The sequence below is a fragment of the Ictalurus punctatus genome, chromosome 22 (genome assembly GCF_001660625.3).
Source record: "Ictalurus punctatus breed USDA103 chromosome 22, Coco_2.0, whole genome shotgun sequence".
NCBI lineage: Eukaryota > Metazoa > Chordata > Actinopteri > Siluriformes > Ictaluridae > Ictalurus > Ictalurus punctatus.
In genome coordinates this window covers 11,850,496-11,877,350 of record NC_030437.2, presented here as the reverse complement: position 1 = coordinate 11,877,350, position 26,855 = coordinate 11,850,496, and the positions used below count along the sequence as shown (strand labels likewise).

Sequence of the window (26,855 nt, the reverse complement as noted above, 5' to 3'; positions counted from 1 at the left end):
AAAGCTGCAAATTATCTTTGCAAGACATTTTTCCCCAACCATCCAGGATGTGTTTGCTCACTTCAACACTTAAAATTCCTAGTGTTGGCACTATAATGAACTTGTGAATTTGCCTTTAAAAATCAAATAGGCGCACGAGAGCCTCCAAGCTTTAAAAAATAGACCAGACGGACCAATTAACTCCTGCCAAAAACCCAAGTCTAATCTGTGGCACTTGGCATACTGGAGCTGACAGGACGTTGGGCAAACAGCAACTTACTGGCCGCCTTCATCAGAGGTGAGAACCCCAGCAGCAGTGAGGGCTGGGTTATTTTTAAAAGTTAGCACTATTCCAGGTCAAAACGAATGTGGAAAATGAGGTGTGAGAAACTGGGATGTAGTCTTTGAAGCCAGCTGAGCCTGGATGTTCCTTAATTACCCCAGCCTGGATGGTGTATTTAACTCAGTGTGAATTTTTTTAAGCCTGATAACAGGTGAAATTGTTTGGCAGAAGCAAATAATTGCACAAACCAAACCTGGAGAATGGATTAATGCTGCAGATAGTGTAACATTGGGATACATATGGTGTTGTGTAATTAAAACTGGTGTCAACGTTTCCTAGCATCTGATTTGATAAATCAAACTCATTGGTCTCACTATCCTTATTAATTTGTCTCATAAAAGTATTATAAATTATTATTATAATAATTAGTATATTAATGCATTACTATTATTATTATTATTATTATTATTATTATTATTATTATTCAGTCAAACAGAATGAACAGTTGCAAAAAGGACTTAAATATGGAAATGATGCTGATGCTTCATTTAAATCTGGTGCCAGGCAAATATACTTAACATACCCACTTTAAGTGTAGCCTATCTTTGATTTATTTAACATTTATTTTTAATCTGCCCACTTAGGGAAAACTGTTCCGATTGATTATTTTTTAAGGAAACTCTGTGTGTATAAAGTCCTATCATCATATCCATTTTTTTCCCATAAAAGTTGTTATTATTTTCCATAACAGTAGTTAATTAATTCCAGTATTAGTGCATGATTTTTCATGTACTGTTAATTGTAAAGTTTTAAAATAGTATGTTTGTAGTTTCAGTCATCCATCCATTCATTTTCTATACTGCTTAGCCTACTGGCTCCGAGGGAACCCTGAGCCTATCCCAGGGAGCACCGGGCACAAAGCGGGGTACACCCTGGACAGGGTGCCAATCCATCTCAGGGCACAATCACATTCACACACCCATTCACACACTACGGACACTTTGGACATGCCAATCAGCCTACCATGAATGTCTTTGGACTGGGGGAGGAAACCGGAGCACCCGGAGGAAACCCGAATCAAACCCCCAGCCCTGGCAGTGTGAGACCACTAAGCCACTGTGTGCCCTCTAGTTTCAGTCATATTATGTATAATGTTTTCTGCAAAGGTTCTACAAAGGTGTTAATACAGCATTGTAATTTACAGGAAATTCATGTGATAACACCCCAAACTGCAGTAAATTCTTATTCTTCCTTTCTAGCACATGTAAATATCTTAATTTTGAATATCTGTCTGCATTCTTCCTGAGATGTCACATGCCGTGATATGCAACGTGTAACTGATTTAAAAGTTCAAAAGCTGGAATTTAGACACTTTGCAAGTCAATATTTGTGTTCAGTCATTCCAGAAATACATTTTGCTTCTATGCTATGACAATAATATCATTTTAAAACTCTGGCAAAATACTATCAACGCAGGTGTACATCTTGTTTTTGAAGCATATTTTGCTTTAAGGTTGTTTTTTGTCTGTTTGTTTGACATTTTTCTGAGCAATATAAATGTAAAATGCAGAAATAATATCCAAAACAAATTTAACATACATATAATCCATGGAAAACGATTTTCTACTGGCAGCATTGTTTTCAGATCGAAAACATTTCCATCAATCTTTAATTTTAGCTTTACATGCGGTAGTGCACAAATAAGAGAGCTGTGTGGAAGATGCACAAAGATTCGTGGACTGACAAAGAGAAAAAGAGCAAAGTATTCAAGAGAACCCAATCTTTTCTTTCACACAAAGAGACTAGAACAAAGAAAGCACAGAGCGACTTTATGTGTGCAGGCAGCTCACTGAACATTGGTGTTATTATTAGCTTCCTCCTCATGCACTTTTACACACACAAAGACTAAACTAAAACGAGCACAATTTTTCAACTATATAATTTGGACAACAAATGTCTTCAGGGAAAAATATATCTGGCTCACCACTTATCCAAAGAAAATATCTTAAAAGACAGGTGATGTTTAGCTGGCTAACTGCTAAAATTTAACTATTTACCTATGAAATATAAGAAATCCAAAAAGCAGTAACATTGTGTAGGCAATGGGGAAAAAGCAGTGGGAAAGGAGTTTAACAAAGTTTAAAGCAAAATGTAACAGAGGACATGGCATTGCATAAAATACAAGGGCAAGACTTTACAATGTGACTTATGACTCCGATTGTTTAAATAGTTTAGGCCTAATGAGGCTTCGGGGTGCTAATTTGCTGGGCCAGCAGCTTTGTGGGTCAATAAAGTGAAGCACTGAAGACCCAGCCAAGAGTGGAAATGAACTGGGATGCAGTATGTATGGGACATACCCATGTATTGGGAACCAATGGTTCATATGCAATCAAATATCTCTGACATAAAAAGAAAATATTAGACAATGAAATCTAATGAAACATGTTGAGGTAAGTTAGTTTTAAGTTTGTTAAATTTGCTAGCTAGTTTCATTTAGTTTAGTTTAGTGTATGGTTATTAAACATTAACTATCCAGCAAGCCCAGTTCTAGGTTTGTGTAAGTTAGCAGAATTCTTAATGAATGATTGATTAAATGAATGAATGAATGAATGAATGAATGAATGAATGAATGAATGAATGAAATGTACTAATCAATTAAATTCATGTATATCATTTTTGATTAATTCAAAATATTTACTTTCACTCTTGAATACTTAAGTATGTTTATATAGTATGTAGATTGAATAAGCTTTTACACCCTTTTCATTTTAATTTACCTTCCCCAACATAAACATTTTATATTTCATTGCATTCCATTCAAAAAGTTTGAGTTGATGGTTGGTTAATACATATTAGCTAGGAATTCTAAAAATATTCAGCTAGCATATAAGCATTAAAAAGAGTATAGGAAAATTATTGTCTTCTTTTCATTTGTACTATTTCTGGGTCTGTCTTTCTGACTCTTTTTGACTCTATTGCGTGTTCATCCTCATAATGTTCCATTAATGTAATGTGTTTTTGATTGGGCATCCTCAGCAGGCAGCAGTGGGGAATGCTTCACAACCAGCAAAACAAAAGCTGCCTTGTGCTGACTGCAAAACCTTTGGGTGGTAGAAAAAAGTACAGCTTCACGGAATGTATGTCCTGTGATAGTTATTTGCGCATCATAACACAAGTCGGAGCTATAAAAGCTAGCATAGAAGAGGCAAAGGTAAGGGAGCTCTTAAAAACATTAAACACTCAACATTAGCCCATTGCAAACCCCAAACATTGCACACACACCCAGACTATGAGCATTTTTCCCCAAGTATATTGAACATATTTCATTGTTATGGGTCTCAGAGATCAAATGAGATAAAACCACTGCTTACTGCAGATGTGCTTCTTGTTTTAAGAGAGGAGTGCACAAGAAAGCCAAGGCCAAGTTTACAAACACAGTTCCCTTTTGTCTTTACACACCAGTGAATTAATATTTTCGCTATGAATCAATGAAAGCATGATTTACTAGATACAGATACAACCCCAATTCCGAAAAAGTGGGGACAGTATGGAAAATGCTAATAAATACAAAGACGAGTGATTTGTAAATGTACTTTGACTTGTATTGAAACACAAAACATATAAAGACAAGGTATTTGATGTTTTATCTAATCAATTGCATAGTTTTTTTGAAGATAAATGTTTATATTGAAATCGATGCATGCGATACGTTCCAAAAAAGTTGGGACATGGGCAATTTAGGACTAATAGCAAGTTGAAATAAGAAGGTGATGTGAAACAGATGAGGCAATCGTCTAATCATAGTATTTAAGGAGCCTCCAAAAAAGGCCTAGTTCTTAAAGAGCAAGGATGGGTTGAGGCTCGCCAATCTGCTAACAGATGCATCAGCGAATAATCCAACACTTTGAGAACAACATTCCCCAAAGACAAATCGGTAGGATTTTGGGCATTTCACCTTCTACACTGCACAATATAATTAAAAGATTCAAGGAATTCGGTCAAATGTCGGTGCGTGCAGTGCAAGGCCGAAAACCACTTCTGAATGTGCGTGACCTCTGATCCCTCAGACGTCACTGTCTTAAAAACCGTCATGAGTCTTTAATGGATATCCTGACATGGGCTCGGGAATACTTTGGTAAACCGTTGTCATCAACACCATTTGTCGCTGCATCCACAGATACAAGTTAAGGCTTTACTATGCAAAGCAGAAGCGGTACATCAACATTGTCCAGAAGGACTGCAGACTTCTCTGGGCTCGGTCTCATCTGATGGACAGTAGCACAGTGGAATCGTGTTTTGTGGGCCGACGAGTCAACAGTTCAAATATGTTTTGGACAAAACAACTGTCGTGTTCTCCGGACCAAAGAGGAAAAGGACCATCCAAGCTGTTATCAGCTGTAATCAGGTCCAAAAGCCAGCATCTGTATGGTATGGGGGTGTGTCAGTACCTATGGTATGGGTAACTTGCACATCTGTGAGGGCACCTTTAATGCAGAAAGTTATGTACACATTTTGGAGCAACATATGCTTCCATCCAGACCAGGACAACACCAAACCACATTCTGCCCGGATTACAAGCACATGGTTGTGTAAGCAGAGAGTACGGATGCTAGCATGGCCTGTCTGCAGTCCTGACCTGTCTCCAATTGAGAATGTGTGGCGCATTATGAAGCGCAAAATAAGTCAACAAAGGCCCAGTAGAGTTACGCAGCTGAAGAAATGCATAATGGTTGAATGGGGGGAAATAACGCTTGCTAAACTTAACCAACTGGTGTCTTCAGCGCCCAATGCTTAATAAGTGTTATTAAAAGAAAAGGTGACGTTACACAGTGGTAAACAGTAAACTGTCCCAACTTTTTTGGAATGTGTTGCAGTCATCAGATTTGAAATGAGTATATATTTTCAAAAATAAATAAAATTCACAAAGTAAAACATCAAATAATGTGTTAATAATGTGTTTTCAATATCGTACCAGGTGAACTGACTTTACAAACGTTTTTTTGTTTGTTTTTTGTTTTGTTTTGTTTTTTTGCATTTTCCATACTGTCCCAACTTTTTCGGAATTGGGGTTGTACATAACAGCTCTCAGACACAGTCAGGCCTGGTACTGTAGGTGCAAAGTCAGGCTTCTGAGTGTGTGAGTAATTACTTTAAGTAAACAGTTGTAGATTGAAGGTTTCCTTGTGTAAAGAGCCAGACTAATGTCAATACCACTGTAGAGTGCTTTTCAGCCACTCAGCCTTTACAATACCCAAAGATGTGTAAGGAATAAAACACCACAGAGCGTACTATGAAAATAAGAAAGCAACGATTACATTATTTACATAATTAATAAACGACACGCCATACTTTTTATTCATGTATAGCCCAGTTTAATGTAGTGGTACCTATTAAAACTGGAAATAGAATGTCTCCAATGGGGTAATATGGTGATAAGTAATGTGTGGATTTATTCAATAATATTGTCTTTATTGATTATTTTGACTAGATTCCAGTAGCAATAAAGATCATTTCATATTTGCTACTAGGAAACTGTACAGTAAGTAAACATGTTCACTATAAGTGTAGAGAAGGTAGAGAAAAGAAAGAAGGAAAAATCTTTACCATACTATACAGGTATCATGTTATCCTGGTCAAGGTTGTGGTAGATCTGGAGACTATCCCAGGAACAGGAAGGAGTGTGAGGTGAGAATACACTCCGGATGGGATGCCAGTCCATCACATGGCATCATGAACACACACATTTACCCCTACATGCAAGTAATTGTAACCTGTCCACCTACCACCTTGTTTTGGGGGGTGGGATAAAACCAGAGAACCCATTGCAAGACAAGTTAGTTCCTGTTATCACATTCATAATTTCCTCATCAGCCTCTCTTTTTTCTGTCTTGTCTTTAATAAGACAAAATAATAATAATAATAATAATAATAATAATAATAATAATAATAATAATAATAATAATACAAAAATGCAGCTTGTCATGGTACTAAGAAAATATAAAGGCCTCAGTCCTTAAGATTTTCTCATGCTGAAAAATGCAAAGGAACACCTCTTACTGTTAGAAAGCGGTGACACCGGAGACTCCTTCCAACAATGGTAAATACGTCTCCTGACAGAAAACTACACTATATCTACAACTGCACATGAGCCTCTGTCCAAGCCAGGCTGTTACAGAAAATGAATCAATCAACCAATTTAGCATCACTGTGGTATAATTAGTCTGAAATTATTTTACATCTATTTATAAACACTGTATGTGTTAATATACAGGGTGACCCAAAAGTCTCCATACACAAGGGAAATTAACACCTTTTTGCAAAATGTCTTCCAAAATGTTTTATACTTAGTTTATATTATTTTTATTTTTTTCAGATAGCCTTTAATAATAACTTTAACAAAAGAAGAATGTAATGAAATCATTCTCATGGCTGGATCAGGAAGCTGTCACAAGGTTGCGATGGACTAACAGGAAACATGACAAGCACATCTCACAAGACACTACTGCCAAAATTATTAACAAGTTCAAAAAGCCTGGAAGTATTGTGTACCAACCGAGAAGTGGACGTCCATGAACATCCACTGACGAAGACACAACCGGCGTGATGCTGGTGTGCTGTACATAGTCCTCTATGTATGGAGACTTTTGGAACACCATGCATAAAAAATCATTACAACTAATATTTGTATACAGTATTTTATCGGCATATTATTGTGGTGATTTTTTTGGAGTGCCGACAGAATTGTGGATTTCACTTTGGATTTGTTTACACTGCAAATCAGATCGATTCTGTTTTACTCTTGCTCATTTCGAGACAAAGATTTAGGTTTTGAATTGACTTTCCCTGTTGCTAATAATCATCATCCTCTGCAGCTAGGTCCTGTCTCCCAAGCTGTGTCATGACAGTTCCATGTGTCACATGGTTCAGCAACCATGGCAAGACAGAATTTGAGTATCCTTGAGCCATGCCGCACCTCAATTCTTCAGGAAAGCTGATGCAATGGAGCTGCCTTGGCATTGTACGTAGACTGGGATGTTGACAGATTTATGTTTTTTTATATAAAGAACCCAGGTGTCATGCTTGAGTCCAAGTAAAGATACCTTTCCCAGGAATGACTCAAGTAACCAATGAGAACCATGGTAAAAGTGAAAATGGCATAAGGTTAAGTATTAAAACTTAGGGGAGTGAATCTTCTTCTTTCAGATAATAAATGCACATCTGGATGCAAAGCATACAATAAGATTAAAAAAAAGAAAGAAAGAAAAACTATTCCATACTTCAATTCACTACATTCATTACGTTCTGTTTTAGGCCACTGCTTTTTACTTCATATATGCTACCTCTAGGTCAAATTATTTGTAAACCTGGAATTAGCTTCCACTGTTATGCTGATGATACACAGTTGCATGTTTCAGCAAAGCCACAAGACAGACACCAGCTTAATAAAGTTGAGAAATGTGTAAAGGACATTAGACATTGGTGCTTATTAACTTCCTTTTACTTAATTCTGACAAGACATAAGTACTTCTACTAGAACAACATGCAGCTAGAAGTAAGCTTTCTGAACACATAATAACTCTGAATGGCCTTTCCGTTTTGTCATGTGCAGCAGTAATAGACCTTGGTGTGATTATTGACTACAGACTTTCATTTGACACTCATGTAGATAATATTACTAGGATAGCCTTCTTTCATCTCAGAAATATTGCTAAGATAAGAAATATATCATCACTACATGATGCAGAAATATTAGTTCATTCTTTTTTCAACTGTAGGATGGATGATTGTAATGTCTTACTGTCTGGATGTTCCAGTAGGAGCATAAACAACCTCCAGTTAGTCCAGAATGCAGCCGCAAGAGTCCTCACTAGAACCAGAAGATATGATTACATCACCCATATCTCATCCACACTGCACTGGCTCCCAGTGAAATCTCACATTAATTATAAAATACTACTATTGACCTATAAAGCACCGAATGCTCTCGTGCCACAGTACCTGAACGAACCTTTGGTTGTTTATGATCCCCCATGCCTAGTGTGATCAAAAGGTGAAGGCTATTTGTTGGTACGTCGAATAGTGAAGGCTACAGCAGGGGGAATAGCTTTTGTCTTACAAAGCGTCACAGTTATGGAACAGCCTTCCAATTAGTGTTGGGGACTCAGACACAGTCTCATTGTTTAAGTCCAGGCTGAAAACATATTTGTGTAGTCAAGCTTTTTGTGAATAGTTTTTCTTTAGGTAAGGGAGCAGATCTAGAGTGCTCACAGGCATAGAGTGTTGTAGTGAACTGGGATGTTTGGATGCCCCCCCCCACACACACACACACTTTCACACGTTCACCCATGTTTGTTGATGGCGGGGTGGCTGGCTACCTTATGTCCCAGAGAGCCCTCATGTCTGTGTTGCCTTCTGGCTCTCCCTTTAGTTATGCTGTCATAGCTAATCTTGCCAGAGTCCCTGCTTGCACTCAAGCAAAGTACATTGTCCTTAACCATTATGGGACAACAACCATACCCAAAAATCTCTCCCTCTCTTTCCCTCTCTCTTTCTGTCGAGCTACACATGATACTCCTGAGATACGAGTCATCCTGACCCTTTCTGCTCTCTGGATCTGCCTGATCCCGATGCCCTAGTTCTGGTTGGAGTTCTCATCAGTTCGAAGTTACGTGATGCTGTTGAGGATGGCCCCATGTGGTGCAGCCTGGAGGTCACTGGGATGGTTCCACTTAAAAACTATTAAGATGGCTTTGGGCCTCAATTCATATGAACAGTTATGCTATGATGGCCAGGGCTACAATTGCTATTATAGCCTCAGTACTGCAATTACCACAAACAGTTTTGCACTTAAGCCTCCATCAGTGAACAGTGAAGAAGTTCAACAAAACAGACTTCATATAAAATTGCAATGAATTTTCCTAGTTACATAACTGCACTATTTGACCATATACTATTAGCACATTTATAGAAGGGACTTATTTATAATTGTATTATCCATTGTCACCCAGATGAGGATGGGTTCCCTTTTGAGTCTGGTTCCTCTCAAGGTTTCTTCCTCATATCGTCTCAGGGAGTGTTTCCTTGCCACTGTTGCCTCTGGCTTGCTCATTAGGGACAAATTCATACATTTTAAATGTATATTCTGAATTTATATATTTCTGTAAAGCTGCTTTGGGACAATGTCCATTCTTAAACGCGCTAGATAAATAAAACTGAATTGAATTGACTACAGATCTGGTATGATTTGGTTCAGCATCTCCTGTATATGATTCTATTCAGGCACGATCAAATATTCTTTTCTGTTAAATTGAAGTTTTCCACCACTGGAATGTCTTCAGGACTGACAGATTTGTACTTTCTGTTTTCAAAGTAATACAACAAGCTGCATTTTTTTGTCTTATTAACTTCAAGAGAGAGAAAAATAAGAGAGGCTACTGACTTTATATCTGCTAAAACATAAGTAATACCAGGTTTAACTTGTTTTGTGGATGGTCCACATCATTAAATGTAACTATAAATGGACAAAGTGTCCTTCTTTATTTCCACCACCATGGCTACAGGACACTCGAGACACCCGTGAAACAAGTTTGGGGCTATCTATTGTATTGCGCTCTCACTTTCTCTCTCTCTCTCTCTCTCGCTCTCTCTCTCTCTCTCTCTCGCTCTCTCGCTCTCTCTCTCTAACAAACACAAACACACACACTTACATGCATGCATGAACCATGCCGATATCAGTTTTCCTTTTCAATTCGAACCAGATCTTCCCTGCACATCATTACGGCCTTATTGTAGACTGTTGGCCCAATTTTCAATTTTAAAACTTTATACCCAATTAAAGTATTAAAATATCAAAAATAGTTAAAAGTAGCTTTCTAACAAACAGCGTAGTATGCCCACACGGAGCACAACTGTGCTTGAGAAATAAAAAATAGTTTACATTTTTGTTTTCATACTACAGCAATTTCATAAGAAGGCTTCATTTATTACTGTCCCACAAGTACTGACAAAATAAATGGTAAAAACGTTGGACTACTGATCAGAAGGTTGTGCGTTCAAATCCCAGCACCAACAAGCTTCCCTGCCACTGCTGGGCCCTGGAGCAAAGCCTTTAACCCTCAACTGCTCAGCTGTGTAAGTGTAAGTCGCTCTGGCTAATGGCATCTGACAAATGCTGTAAATGTAAATAAGTCATCTTAAATGATTTTAAACACAATAAACTCATGATCTCAAACCAGAGAGCAAATTTACGTTTATTTATTTGCACTTTATCCAAAGCGACGTACAGCTGAGCTGACCAGATGAGGGTTAAGCATTGCTCAAGGAACCAACACTAGAAGCTTGATGGTACAGGATTCAAACTCACAACCTTCCAATCAGTAGTCCAGAGCCCTAAGGACTGAGGCACCACTGCTTCCATGTAGGGCAAATGTAGGGTCATAGGTCGTGGCTGGAGCACAACAGTATGTCATGGAGTTACATTATGATTGATTGAAACTTGTCTTGTCTTAATAAGAGCCTTGGACAAGCTTTCCCAAAATAAAAATCAAAAGAGCACTACTGACATCAAGGGGCAAAGGGGCAGGTGCTCAAGCACTCTCCTCAAACCTCCCCACCCCCCTGCACATATGTCTTATCAACCCTCTTATTTGAAGCACTGTCAGACAGAAGGTTCCTAAAAACCCTTTCCAAATGGGGTGCCTAAGTGGCAATTTAGCTCAATCTCATCTCTCACTCTTTCTCTCCTTAAACCATTAGCAACTACTCTGTCATTAGTCTTGACATGTCCCGCAATCAAGAAAGCTTTCATTTGGAGCCCCAAAAGCAAAGTTTCTCACACTCTTTGCACACTCCTGCTAATTAATGTTTCCCTGAGGATGAGAGAAACATGCTGCAGTAACCTTTACCAAAGCTGCATGAAGTACATGACAGAGACAGACGAAAGGCAGATGCAGGGCAAGAGGTACAGAGAGAGAGAGAGAGAGAAAGAGAGAGAGAACAGGGTCCTGACAGAAAATGGAGACCTCTTTTCCCTGGTGGCAGTTGGTGAGTCAGCGAGGGACCGGATATGTGAGGATGAGTGTAATTAGCAAAGCGGCTCTAATGCCAGACCCAGACAGCAAAAGGAGCAGAGGCTGACAGTATAGCCCTCTGGAGCAGGATGTGCCCTTCACACGAGTACACAAGTGTCAGCTCAGCATGAGTTGGTATAAAACAAAGCTTGCCATTTAGGATCAGAAATCTGCTGCAAATTGGTTGAGCTCTGAGCTCTTCTTTGCTCTGTTCACTTCTCTGGATAATGTGTAAATAACTTGCACAAGACAAACATGATATGAAATGTCAATACAATATAGCCTGAGCTGTATTTGCTTGTCAATAGCTTAATAAATTGCTACCCTCCATCCCACCCTGAAGCTCTGAGCTGCAGAATACTTTCATGGTCTTTGTATTAAAGCCATGTGATCACACTTAGATGAATTCCCTTCATGGATTGCAATACAGCTCCCACTTTCTGAGAGCATTTCACTGCACTTCATATAGATCATAGATGAGCCTTGACCTGGTGTCATTTTAATTTTATTGTTTTCCATCCCAGATGGCAGCTCTTGGATGGGCAAGCCATTGCCAGTTTAATAACACTGAACCCTGAGATGACAAGGCCGTTGATTAATACAGCAAGTCTTGCAATTGGTGTGTTACTTTGAGGAGATAATTTCACTCTGCTAGGTGACCACTGTGATAGAGTACTGCATCAGTAACAGCTACTTGGATGCTGTACCCTTCCAGGAGTAAACGACTAAATATATCACTTTATTATATACTGTATGTGTTCTTTGGAAGCCTCCTCTTCCTAAACATCCCAGTCCGTAAGGATTTCTCCTTCCGTAAGGAGTTTTTTGTGATCGTTGTGGCCAAAAACACTTGATTTTGCTGCTGCTTTTTAAAAAATTTGAGATGCAATTTGAGTTTTCTGTGTTTTTTTTTGCGTAAAGCTACTTGAATTGGCGAAAACGCAATTGCAAGAAATAGTTCTGCATGGTCTTTTGCAGTGATGTTTACTGGTAAAAGAGACCTTTTAGCTGTACTCATGTTCAACGCATGTGAAACAAAGACGGCTCTGGCTGAATGTGCGTTATGATGATGTCACATGATGCATGTTGGCCCAAATCTGCGGAAAATCTGTGGTCATTTTGAAACATTGCAAGCTCTTCCGAGGTTGCTTGATTTTTGTGAAATCCTTCTTTTTTTTCAGTTTGTTCATGGTAGCCTCTTGAACTTTGATTCATTCTCAGAGTGCCTACTTAAGTAATCATCCATGCCTTCTGAGTAATGGTGGGGTTAGAAATTGTCCGACCTATGCTCTGCTAATGTCTTGCTTGCTATGGATACTTTCCCATTGTTTTAGTGAGTTTTTTTTTTTTCCTGGGATTTGTAGTATGCCCCAATTTCACAAGAAATTAGCATGTCTCCTCTTAAGCATGGCTCAATTCAAGAGGCATGAGCTGACAGATTGCTATGCAGACTGTTCTACCCTTATGAACACTCCTCTAACACAGCAGGGCTGTTTGTCAGTGCTTGGTTTAGGTGGGAAAATTGCAGCACGCTCTGTGATTCTCAGAGAGGTGAAATGCAGATATAGCAGAGCGGGTGATAGTGGAGCCTGAAGCACGTTTGAGATTGTACTGATGCAAGAGTGTTCCATGCCTTTCATCAGTCAACCTTTGTAACAAGTGAAGTGAAATCCTAATTTTGAACAAGCTGTGTAATGCACCTAACTCATAGAGTAATTAATGGACTAGCTGAATCATAAGTTTTAGAACATTAGGAACGTTTAGGAATGTTAATTTAAAGTCTTTATTACTGCTTAATAATGCTATTTTTCATTCTGCGTAGCTCCACAGCTTATTATGTCATATCTCTAAACTCCCAAATGTTTTATCCAGCAACATCATGTGATTTCATCTGGCATATCACTGAATCATGTCATTTCACATGGCTACAGTTCATAGACGAAGAATCTTAAACTCAACCAGGGAAGGTAAATGTAACTTAATATAAAATCTAGCATTTTGGCAGCATTATTCAGTTAGATATCCAGCATACCTAGTCGACGTGTTTTCATACACATTTATGTTCTGTGTGTTTGAGTCATTATGGTTGGAAGCTACTATTGTGTCACCATGGCCGTTGTCGTTAATTATCTAAACTAAATCAACTATAAATAATCATTTGTACAGAATCATCTATACTAAATATAGTACACATAATTACCTAAACAGAATAATCTATACTAAGTTATCTATACTCAATCGCCTACTGCTTATCCTACAGAGGGTTGCAGGGAGCCTGGAGCCTATCCCAGGAGACTCGGGGCACAAGGCATGGAACACCCTGGACAGGGTGCCAACCCATCGCAGGGCACAATCACACACATACACACACACACAAACACACACACACAAATAATACTGAATCACCTGTACTGAATCACCTGTACTTAATCACCTAAACTTAATCATCTATTCTTAATCAGCTATACTTAATCATCTATACTGAATCACCTATACCTAATCACCTATAATTAAACACCTATACTGAATCATCTATACTTAATCATTTATACTTAATCACCTATATTGAAATACCTGTACTTAATCACCTATACTGAATCATCTATACTTAATCATCTATACTTAATCACCTATATTTAATAATCTATACTGAATCACCTGTACTTAATCACCTATACTGAATCACTTATAGTGAATCACCTGTACTTAATCACCTGTACTTAATCACCTATACTGAATCACCTATACTGAATCAACTGTACTTAATCATATATACTGAATCATCTATACTTAATCACCTATACTTAATCATCTATAATCACCTATAATTAATTACCTATACTTAATCATCTATACTTAATCACCTATAATGAATCATCTATACTTAATCACCTATACTGAATCATCTATACTTAATCACCTATACTTAATCATCTATAATCACCTATAATTAATCACCTATACTGAATCATCTATACTTAATCACCTATACTTAATCATCTATAATCACCTATAATTAATTACCTATACTTAATCATCTATACTTAATCACCTATACTTAATCACCTTTCCTGAATCATCTGTACTGAATCACCTATTCTGAATCACCTTAATGTAATGATAGTCAGTATATACCCCCACTTAAGTGTTGACATTTTTTTTTTTTATCTGGTATTGAATTTTATTGGCTACTCCAGGCCACGCTTCCGTCACCTTTTTAATCGCACCAGTCACAAATTGGTCATATTCTTGGCCCAGACGCTGAAAGCCGATGCTGTTTTTGTTAGATACCTCACTCTGTCTGGGTTACCGCAAGCCCGACGAGCACACAGAGCCAGACTTCCATTAGTTCCTGCTGAAGACGAGATTAGCAACTTGGTGCAGCACATATTGAGTTTTGTTCTGGCATGACATCAATCAGGGTGCTGCAATACGCATTTGTCAGATGGTATACTGATCAAGTTTGCACAAAGCAGCGATGGACAAAATTCCCCTGTGGGGATCTCATGGCGCCGGTTATCTCATGGTTTTTAACTGGTTCTGGACATTGCATGAATGAGTAGGTTACGCAGTACGTGTCATAACACTGCTTACAGGAATCCAAGCTTATCAGTAAAATGAATGTTTTTGGTCTTGTAAAAATGATCTAGATCTAGACAGCTGGCTTAAACTATTTCATGAAAGACAAAACAGACAATTTAACGAGAGCAAAGGCAGGTTCAAAATATCTCCAAATGTGATGGCACAAAACATCCAATTTGCAGCAGAAAGGAAAAAATATATACATTAGATGGTATTTAACCTCATGATTAATTTCATTTATGGTTTCCAAACCACAAGTTTTCTGAAAGTTCTTTCTGGAACAGTTTTTGCACCAAATGAATTTCTTCAGCCTCTTGATATGATCATACATTCAGTAGAACAAGCCCAAGATAAGCTGTGTTTCTCTCTCACCACTGATTAAGTAACTAATCCCTCGCACACTTTCCCTGAAGCTCCAGGGATAACGCAGCAATCACAAGAGCTAAATAATGTTCTGATGCTTAATATAAAGTACCTCCTGGGTATGCTGGCAAGAGACCAAGAAACCTGTTGTAAAGCAGGAAGTCCATAAGTACACTTTTAATACAAAAAGAGTCGTAAGGGTTCTGTGGACAGTTAAGGATTCATTGTTTCATAAAGATGCACTACTTGAAATGTTTTATAAATAAGAGAGGTTCTTTGAATAATTAAAGGTTCGTTAGTTCTTTTGGAACCCTTTCTGACAGAGAAACACCCTGTTGTAGAAAAGTACCTGCAAAAATTAAGCATTACCTGAGAAGGACAAACCAAAGAACCATTTAGACTTCCATCCATCCAACCATTTTCCATAGTGCTTATCCTACACAGGGTCGCAGGGAAGCCTGAAGCCCATCCCAGGGAACTCGGGGCACAGGGTGGGGGATACCCTGGACGCGGGGCCAATCCATCGCAGGGCATAATCACATACACATACGCACACCTATTCACACACTATTGACAATTTGGATAATTTGGAAACGCATGTCTTTGTACTGGGTGTGGAAGCTGCAGTACCTGAAGGAGACCCCTGAAGCACAGGAAGAACGTGCAAGCTCCACACACACAGGACAGAGGCAGGATTCCCAAACCCTTGAGGTGCGAGGCAAGCAGGCTTGCCACTAAGCCACCATGTCTGCTGCATGTAGACTTCTTTGACCTTTTTTTAATAATTGTAGGAATATACTCTATCCTAGCATTCTACACAGAACCTGGAAGAATTATGCCAAAGACATAATATTAAATTTCACTGGCCTGCAGGTCCCATTCATTAGTTGTTGTTGTTGTTTACATAAATAAAGCTTAATATTCTGCAGTACATATAAGATTTTAGTGATTGATGCTCATTGAAAAATAAAATATATTCTGAACCCCTGAAGGTTCTTCTGTATACAGAGTCCTACAGCAGTGTTTTCATATCAATAAGAGTTCCAGGTAGAATTCTTTAAGCAAGCTAAGAATTTGTACCTATCACTTAAAACCTTTTTCCTGAATCTTTACAAAACATCCCTACCAGATTTCAAATCCAAATCTTAAGAACAGGCAATGGCAAGGCATCTATATGGAGCTTTTTCGTTCAAATGAGAGATTTTTAAAGATCGCACCAAGATTGCTAATATTATTCAGAAGTAATTGTTACATGATTCAATTATTTGTTTGAACAGTAGCTCAAAACCACACTGACCCGGAAAATAAAATTCCATACAACCCCTGCAAGCCTGTTCCTCTCTCTTGCCCCTTTTCCCCCTTCTTTCCACTCTTGCCTAACCAAGCATGTTGGACAGATGGGTGACAAATTAAAGGAAAAAATAGTGGCTTTGTTATGCATGGTTTGTTTCCACTAGTCCCCTTAGAGTGACGCGTCAAAGCAAATCAGTACACAGTTCTTTTGTCTCATCATCTTTATCCTGTGATGAAACATTTCTGACCTGATGGGATTGGTGTCTTCTAGGATGACTCCACCCCCAAGCACAGGGCATGAGGGCAGGAGGGGTCACTGAATGGTTTAATGAGTAAGAAAAAGATTAAAATCATATGCTATGGCCTTCGTTCTTACCAGATCTCAACTTTATTGTACTGCTATGGGTGATTTTGGCATGACTTAATAGTAGACAGCCCTTTCCACCAAACACCAATTAAAGGAATATCTTTTGGATGTATTTGCTATTCCTCCCTCCAGAGACTTGTAGAATCTCTGCCAAACAATACATTTAAACTGTTTTGGTGGCTCATGGTGCTTCGACACCTCACAAAGACACTTTGTGTTGGTTTTTCTTTAATTTACCACCCATCTATCTCAGCAATATGGACACGCAGAGCAGTAAGGCAGAAGAGTTATCTCTGAAACAGAGTCATATAGACACAGATCTTTGTCGACATCTGTTTCTCCATGGAAGTCTATCTGATTAAACTACCACGTTCAGTCTGCTGTGACTCATTCTCCCATTAGACCATGCTGCTTATCATTCTAGCGTGGTTATGCGTGCCTCTGCGGATCACTGTGCTCTAGCTACTCATCGATACTGCAATCAATGTGAGTAAACGGCAGAGCTTTGCATATGGTTTCTGTGTTCTCTCACTGTCACATATCACACTTTGCACTGTTTATCAGTTCAATAGTGTTTATGATTTGCTTCAACATTCAACTTGATAGTAGTCTCCTTCAGCAGGTAGTATGTGTGTGTTTATAATTCTACATTTTGTTTAAATAAGATCATTCACACTTCAGAACAATGCAGAAATCATAATTCACTGCCTGTTTCTGTAGAACACAAAAGAACCCATTTAAAACTGTGAACTGAAGAAGTAAAATGATACTAATCTAACAGCACGAGGTGCTCCATACAATCCACCAGCACCTCCTCCATCCTGCCTTTTAAATGCTGCCTTTTAAGTGGTGAACTGATGTCAATTTTAAGCCCAACATATAGCCTAATATTCAGCTTTTAAACATAACATAGTAACATCTGGAAGATCTTTAGTTAACAAGAGTTTCTACACTTTTAGGGAAAAAAAGGTTCCATCTACTTCCTCAAAGGGTTCTTTGGTTTGTCTTTAGGAAGGCTGTGTGTAGAAATGTACAACAGAGGGGTATGCTTTCTACGCAGATCCCCTTTAGATACGTAGAAGCATTAATCATGCAGTATAACATATAATATGCTGTATTTTTTTTATCTCATAGGAATGAAAGAAGAAATTCGATTTCCTAATGGACTAATGTTGAATTAACACCATCAGTGTTTTAGTCCGTGATAAACACTATCATTTCATGTATGGCTTAGGCTTCACATTTGATGTTCGCTACATAGAGGCTAATGTCAACAGTGGGCTTCATTAATCACTGTCACGCTGCAAAGGTTATTATTGTCTCGTTCTGCTATCTCATCTGCTATCTTTGTCTGTATCTGTACAAATGATCTACATATCGATGAACAGTAAACCATGAACGGTGGCTTCTTTGGAATTAAACATTGTACAGCTTGTGAGGGAAATCATTTGCCCTAATAATTTACTTAACATAAATGTCGGTCCAAGCAGATTGCAGGTGTACATGCATCACTGAGGAGTTTTGTTTTGTTAGGAATTTCTTTACATATACTACAGTCTCTTTGTTTTGTTTTGTTTTTTGTTTAATCTTTATTTAACCAGGGTAGTCACACTGAGAGAGAAAAAAAAAACAAGCCCTGGCCAAGAAGGTGGCACAGTAGTTACCACAAACTGCATTAAGATACAGGACATAACAAATAACACTTAGAACAAAGCAATTCCTTTAAACATAAATAGCTTAGGGCATACTGTGGCTTAGTGGTTAGCACATTCTCCTCACACCTCCAGGGTCGGGGGTTCGATTCCTGCCGCTGCCCTGTGTGAGCAGAGTTTGCATTTTCTCCCCGTGCTGCGGGGGTTTTCCTCCGGGTACTCCGGTTTCCTCACCCAGTCCAAAGACGTGCATGGTAGGCTGATTGGCATGTCCAAAGTGTCCGTAGTGTATGAATGGGGGGAGTGAATGTTTATGTGATGGTGCCCTGCGATGGACTGGCACCCCGTCCAGGTTCCCCGTGACCCTGTAGGATAAGCGGTATAGAAAATGGATGGATGGATGGATAAATAGCTCTGATAATGATTCGTTCATGATTAGTTTTAGATGTTTGTGTAAGTCGCTCCATGATGATGAGGCGCTATGAGTAAACGCTGTCTTACTGAAATCAGATCTCACCGATTACACAGTGACTGTAAGAACGCAACTATGTCATGCTTTTTGGCTGCAGCAGTACAGATAGACAGGGAGGAAGTTACACCAGGAATTTCCTTATAAAGGTGACAAAAAAAAATCCTCCAGTGTATGTCTTGACTTTTAACGTTTTTCAAATATTCCAGCACAGTGGTGTGTTTCGAGAGGATAGGTTTCTGTTTATCAATGTTGGCAGTAATGTTGATGTTTACAAGGATGCTGTACTTCGGAAATACCTCATGTTTACTTTGTTTGCCAGTTTATTTGAACATATCAGTGCGTTTCGGTAAAAAGTAAAGCTTGGAGAACATAGAGCGCGCGCTACTGGTGAATTCTGCACGCAGAGGAAGGTTCATCTAACTAAATGATGAGCAATACATATATCCGGAACACAGCACCGCTACTGCTACCAGCGACATAAGTGTTTCAGCACCCGCACAAAGAACAGCTCCTCCGCATCAACACCGGACATCTCGCGGTATAACGGACTCACCTGTGATGGAGCAAAGATGAGCGGAAACGAGCACGAGGAGCTGCAGGCGGCCCGATTCCGACCTCACATCTCCGAGCCGCCGCATCGCGATTAAAAAACCGACCAGAGGTTCACCTTCCGAGAGCGGCTCGCCGCCAGTTTATATTACCGCGCCCGTCCACATCTTCGCGTCTCGCGACGGACCGGCCGCTCGCGCATGACGTCAGGTGGAAGGAGGGGCGGGCGGGGGAGCGATTCCGAGAAAGATCCTCCTCTAAGGCGCTGGGATTGGATCCCGCGCGCTTTCCTGTGCAGTTCATTGGAGAAGGCGGCTGTCAGTCAAAGTCGACACGCGGAATTAGAGGAAATTAGCGTGGGTTTGTTGTCGCGGTTGAGATTCAAGCTTTCTGCTTTTTTTTTTTTTTTTTTAAAGAAGTCGTAAAAATATTTTTTGTTATTGTTTTAGTTAAAGAGTTTTCTTTATTTTTTCACTAATTTATATTTTAACAATCTTTTTCTCGTAAGATTATAGGCTACATGTAACAAGTGAACAGAGCTCCTCGTCTACATATTGAGGTGCAGTGTTTACAGAGTTCGTAGTAGTCATGTCTTTACTTTTATTAATATACATCAGATGATGGTTGCATCGTAGTAGGTAAATTCATTGTATAAAGGAGATAAATGCTACCCCCTACAGCACAACATGAGTAAAATGTTATTTTTCGATTAAAAAAAAAAGATCACTGGAGTCGCTGTGTCTAATGCTGATCATTAGGCTTTACTACATTTACACAAGTAGAAAAGAAAAAGGATCCATCAATGGTTTGATTCTTTAACTGTGTCTCAAAGCAGTATCTACATAGCATATTCATTACTTAACAAATCAACAGTGTACTGCACATAAGATAAAACTATTCAAATTGCTTATACAGGGTGTCCCAAAAGTCTCCATACATAGGAGAAAACCTGTCTCCATACTTAGGAGAAAACCTGTAAAAGTCTTACTTTTCCAGCCTTTTGTTGCCCCCGTCCCAACTTTTTTGGGACGTGCTGCAGCCATCAAATTCAAAATTACCTTATTTTGTTCTTAAAGTGTGTACATTTCCTCAGTTTAAACATCCGATATGTTTTCTGTATTCTATTGTGAATAACATATGGGTTAACGAGATTTGCAAATCATTGCATTCTGTTTTTATTAAACAGCGTCCCAACATTTTTGGAATTGGTGTTGTATTTTTTTTTTAATGTAGAAACATTTAATTTCATTATTTTGAAGGCATCTTTACTCTACAGCATTTCTCTGCATGTGCCTAAAACTTTTGCTCAGTACTGTATATTTCATATTAACTAATGTAAAGTATTGATTCACGGGAGCAAGAGATACAGTGCCGATACTTGCCAAGCGGTGCTGCCGGTGTTGTGAGCATCACTCCGGGTACCCGGGCAGATTTGGGGGCCTAGGCAAAATATAGTTGTGGTGACCTATTTGGGTGTTTTAACAGCAATATTTACATTTTCAGCATACATTATTTAGCATTAAATAATTAAAAAATAGATATAATTAGCATTTTTAGGGGGCCCTTGGCTTCTGGCCTACCTTTGTCTAGTGCTAACTGCTAACACTACTCAAAACATGCTAACCCTAGCTAACTATTACCAATAATTCATCTTGCAAATAATAAGGTTAAATAAAACTGACATTGGACAACAATATGTGGGTTTGTTCGTCTTTAATTGACCTTAATTCATTCATCATTATCTCCATAACTTTCTGCTGTCCTGTTTCCTCTGTTCTTCCCCTTCTTGTTTTTTCTTGTACCTCTGGCTGCTAGATAGGTATGTCCTCTTCATTTTCAGGAATTAAATCATGTGCGACTCAAGTGTGAACGAGTGGCGCAGGAGCATAAACGAGTCTTCAAATGAGATATCTCCACGCAAAGGGGGTTGCTGAGATCTTGATGCGCACTATATTAAGATGAAAATTTCTGCTCATTTACAGTAAATGATCAGCCCTTGGGGGCCCTCTCAGTATTCAGGGCCCCAGGCAATTGCCTGCCTTGCCAGCCCTGTAGCTATGCCTCTGAATACAAAGATCTGATTGTATCCTACATCTGGACCTTACACAACTAAAAGTAATATTAAATAGTCGTTATAGCCTATAATATTACTACACAGTTGAATGATGGTAGTTGTTTGCATCTAGTTTCTTCAGACAAAATATATGTAAGATGGCAAGGAAGACTTTACTGTCATTAGACATATGTGTACATTTATTCATCTTTAGTAACTGCTTTATCCTGATCAGGGCTGCAATGGATCCAGATCCTTCCCACTGGGTATGAGGTGGGAATACTGTACATGCTTAATGGGATGCCAGTGCATCACAGTGCACCATGCACACACATACACACACTCATTCACAGGGGCAATTAAGAGTAGAAAATGCATCTACCGCCCTGTTTTCGGAATGTATGAGAAACACCAGAGAACCTGCACAAAGCCCCCCATGGATGTGAGACTATGTAAAAGTCCATACAGAGAATAACCAGAGCTCAGGGTTGAAACTCAGACCCTGAAGCTGGTGCAACACAGTGCCAACCTACACAATATAGTACAATGAAAGCCTGAAGCAATTAATATTCAAAAAGCCAGAGGCAAATTTGCATTGCTGGAACTTAAATTCTATATCCCAGAACCTTCGCTACTAAGCAAGCATTGCCTATTTTCAGCATGTGAAGGTTTTGATCCATTTGCCCGTGTGTTAAGGTGCCAGTACTCTATGATAATAATGTTGCTCATATACAGTAGCCTATGCTTGTTTTAATTTGACTTAGCTAGAAAGAAATCTGCTTTACTCAGTTGGACCAATGGATCCAAAATGAGAATATTGGAAGACTAGCAAGACCATTTAAGGGACAAACTGGGAAATGCTGGCATTATTGCTGGTTTAGCTTGTGAGGAAACAAGGTCATGCTGAGATACCAGCTTGGCCAGCATGAACATACTGGTAGACTATGATCATGACCATTCTGGTCTTTTGGCTGAGACAGCTGGGATCATGCTAGAAATATCGAGATGAAAACTGGATGGAGTGGTGAAGAACAGATATTTCTAGGTGCTGTATCATGTGAAATCATTAAATGACAAGACAAGGCATTCATATAACAGTACATACATTTTAATGATATCTAAACAAAGAAGCAACATTGATTTTCCCTTAGTATAACAGCTGTGAACAGCTGTAAACATTATGCGTGTGATCCATTGTGAATCTATGAAACGTTAAGGTGACATTTATTTGACATGCATTAATTTGTATGAAGCCAGAAGGTTAAACTACATAAAATACATTTTATGCCTATTTCATGTGCATAGTTCTAAAATATTTGGCTTATTGTGTACATGTACATAACATTTTATTATTTGCCAGGCTCTTTTATCATCGCTTAAAAAATAAACAATGCATTAATTTATTGTATAAGTGTAAAAAAAAAAAAAAGGGAAATATTTTTGTCACTTTTTAATTCTTTGATTTGCACATATTACTTGTGTTACCTTTTAATATTTTTGTATGATTTTTGGCATGATGTAAATTTGAACTACAATTCGATGATTTCATTACTTAACTAGCTTTAGGTTATTAATACAGCTTGTTAACCTTGAATAAAGCTGCAGTGACATGTACAGTGTTTAATGTAGGCTGGAAAATGAGTTAGAAGTACAACAGAAGAAACTTAATGAGGTGTTTTAGCAGTGCAGCTGTCACGGTGAGTTACGGTTTTTCATGCATTTCATGCTCAGTGTAGCAAACAAGTATGTAGAGAAACCTAAAGAAAGTCTCATACTGCACTGTAATAGAAAACAAATGCATAGAAGAAACAACATACTGAATATGATAGAAAAGAATTTAAATGTCACAACAGACAGTACTTAAGCACCATTTGTGGCCATATTGCGCTGAAACCTACGTATTATTAATCATTATTGATTTTGTTGTAGGTTATTTTGCTACATTGTCTTACTACACAACCTTTATCCAGTGACTGTAAATGATATCGTTTTCCATTTACAGGTTCCAGTCTTGTCCATGGACCTCATCACTCTTGTCAAAGCAAGACATTAAATTAAAATTCCCCACAGTGTTCAGAACTGATTATACATGTGGTCGAGGCATAAGCATGTGTTGCCCTCTACACCTACATCATCTGTACTAATGTCACAACACATCTGGAATCCCAAAAGTCCCAATGTCTGGTTAGATTCAGGATGAGAAATGGAGAGCATAGGTGCCAAATGTCAATGGCTGTCTTGGCCTCTCTCAAGCGCTAGGGATCCACGTGCTGCTGAGTTTGGATGGACCTGTTGAGATTCATTCCTGCAGTAATGGCGCTTTGTCAGAATGGCATTTTCTTCCAAAAATGTTATATAAACATCTCCTTGCATAAGGCTTCATAATATCAATGATTGCACCCTTTATTAAAACCTGTTTGAATTAGCTGTTAATATAAACCTGTGATTTGCCTTGCAACTAAAATACTGTCAGAGCTGCTATTGTTGAAAATATTTTTTATTTAAGCAAATGTTTGTATGGTAATCACCAACATGAGGAACTGCTGTCTATTTTGCAAGTTTAAAATATTTATTGTTTTGGCCAGAAAAAGAATCAAAAGCTATTTTGAGATCATTTGGATAGCAAAACTGACAAACAATTAATAATAATCCTAAGATATGACCACAAAATTCTAGTTATATCAGCAGTATCACATTTTCATGATATTACTGCTGAGAACACTGACACATAAGATATTAGTCTCACATTAGACCTCGTTTATCAAGCAGGATATGAACAGATTTATGTGTAAATACTTCATGAGAGTTGACATTAAAAAATGGTATTCATGAAAATCCCATTAATTCATCTTCAGCTTTCATATTCTACTCGTACTCCTGAGTGTGTAAACTAACGAATGTAAACCTCAACTGGTCTGTATGTGTGTGTGTGTGTGTGTGTGTGCATATATATACAGTATCTCACAAAAGTGAGTACACCCCTCACATTTTTGTAAATATTTGATTATATCTTTTCATGTGACAACACTGAAGAAATGACAGTTTGCTACAATGTAAAGTAGTGAGTGTACAGCTTGTGTAACAGTGTAAATTTGCTGTCCCCTCAAAATAACTCAACACACAGCCATTAATGTCTAAACCGCTGGCAACAAAGTGAGTACACCCCTAAGTGAAAATGTCCAAACTGGGCCCAATTAGCCATTTTCCTTCCCCGGTGTCATGTGACTTGTTAGTGTTACAAGGTCTCAGGTGTGAATTGGGAGCAGGTGGGTTAAATTTGGTGTCATAGCTCTCACACTCCCTCATACTGGTCATTGGAAGTTCAACATGGCACCTCATGGCAAAGAACTCTCTGAGGATCTGAAAAAAAGAATTGTTGCTCTACATAAAGATGGCCTACGCTATAAGAAGATTGCCAAGACCCTGACACTGAGCTGCAGCACAGTGGCCAAGACCATACAGCGGTTTAACAGGACAGGTTCCACTCAGAACAGGCCTCGCCTGAAGTTGAAGTTGAGTTGAGTGCACGTTCTCAGCGTCATATCCAGAGGTTGTCTTTGGGAAATAGACATATGAGTGCTGCCAGCATTGCTGCAGAGGTTGAAGGGGTGGGGGGTCAGCCTGTCAGTGCTCAGACCATACGCCGCACACTGAATCAAATTGCTCTGCATGGCTGTCGTCCCAGAAGGAAGCCTCTTCTAAAAATTATGCACAAGAAAGCCCGCAAACAGTTTGCTGAAGACAAGCAGACTAAGGACATGGATTACTGGAACCATGTCCTGTGGTCTGATGAGACCGAGATAAACTTATTTGGTTCAGATGGTGTCAAGCGTGTGTGGCAGCAACCAAGTGAGGAATACAAAGACAAGTGTGTCTTGCCTACAGTCAAGCATGGTGGTGGGAGTGTCATGGTCTGGGGTTGCAGGCGGCATGCAGTGCCGCCGGCACTGGGGAGCTACAGTTCATTGAGGGAACCATGAATGCCAACATGTACTGTGACATACTGATGCAGAGCATGATCCCCTCCCTTTGGAGACTGGGCCGTATTCCAGCATGATAACGACCCCAAACACACCTCCAAGACGACCATTGCCTTGCTAAAGAAGCTGAGGGTGAAGGTGATGGACTAAACCCTATTGAGCATCTGTGGGGCATCCTCAAATGGAAGGTGGAGGAGAACAAGGTCTCTAACATCCACCAGCTCTGTGACATCATCATGGAAGAGTGGAAGAGGACTCCAGTGGCAACCTGTGAAGCTCTGGTGAACTCCATGCCCAAGAAGGTTAAGGTAGTGCTGGAAAATAATGGTGGCCACACAACATATTGACACTTTGGGCCCAATTTGGATATTTTCACTTAGGGGTGTACTCACTTTTGTTGCCAGTGGTTTAGACATTAATGGCTGTGTGTTGAGTTATTTTGAGCGGACAGCAAATTTACACTGTTACACAAGCTGTACACTCACTACTTTACATTGTAGCAAAGTGTCATTTCTTCAGTGTTGTCACATGAAAAGATATAATCAAATATTTACAAAAATGTGAGGGGTTTACTCACTTTTGTGAGATACTGTATATATATCTGCTAATCATATTGCTAGGTTGCAAAACTAGGTTCAAACTCAGCCGCTAGACTTCTTACACATACCAAACGCTCAGCCTACATTACTCCAATCCTGAACTGCATTGGTTACCGGTTTCGTTTTGCATTAATTATTAAATAATCCTGATCACATTTAAATCACTTCATGGTTTGGCATCTTTCTATTTAAGTGAACTGCTTCTCCTCTACAACCCGACCCGCTCTCTCAGGTCCTCTACGCTTGGACTCCTCGCTGTCCTTAGATCTCGTCTCTCTACTATGGGGGGCAGGTCTTTCAGTGTAGCTGCACCCAAAATTTGGAATTCACTCCTTCTGACTCTTTTCACAGCATCACATCCAACTCCGAGTTCAAATCCCAACTTAAAACATGTCTGTTTTCTCAATTTTCTGTCCTAATCTGTTCTTATGCATTTGTTAAGATTTGCACATCACTGGAATTTGGGTTGTAAGTGTAAAGTGTAATTTCCTCACACAGTACAGACATTATCCCAGTGAATGCAGTGTGCAATCAGATATTGGCTGTCAAAATGTACGTGATGCTCCTGAACCACACAGTCACAATGGAATTTTCTAATTTGATTGTCTCCATTT

The 26,855-nt window shown here is 39.0% G+C and overlaps 1 protein-coding gene across 1 annotated transcript in view; it reads right to left on the bottom strand.

Annotated features, from left to right (window-relative positions):
* Positions 1-19,936, bottom strand: part of tmem8b (transmembrane protein 8B) — a 131,713-nt gene extending 111,777 nt beyond the window's left edge. The window contains exon 1 of the mRNA XM_017451268.3: positions 19,614-19,936. Within this exon, the coding sequence (XP_017306757.2) occupies positions 19,614-19,698 (85 nt within the window). The 5' untranslated portion in view covers positions 19,699-19,936. The remainder of the gene's footprint in view (positions 1-19,613) is intronic.
* Between the last annotated feature and the right edge of the window lie 6,919 nt (positions 19,937-26,855).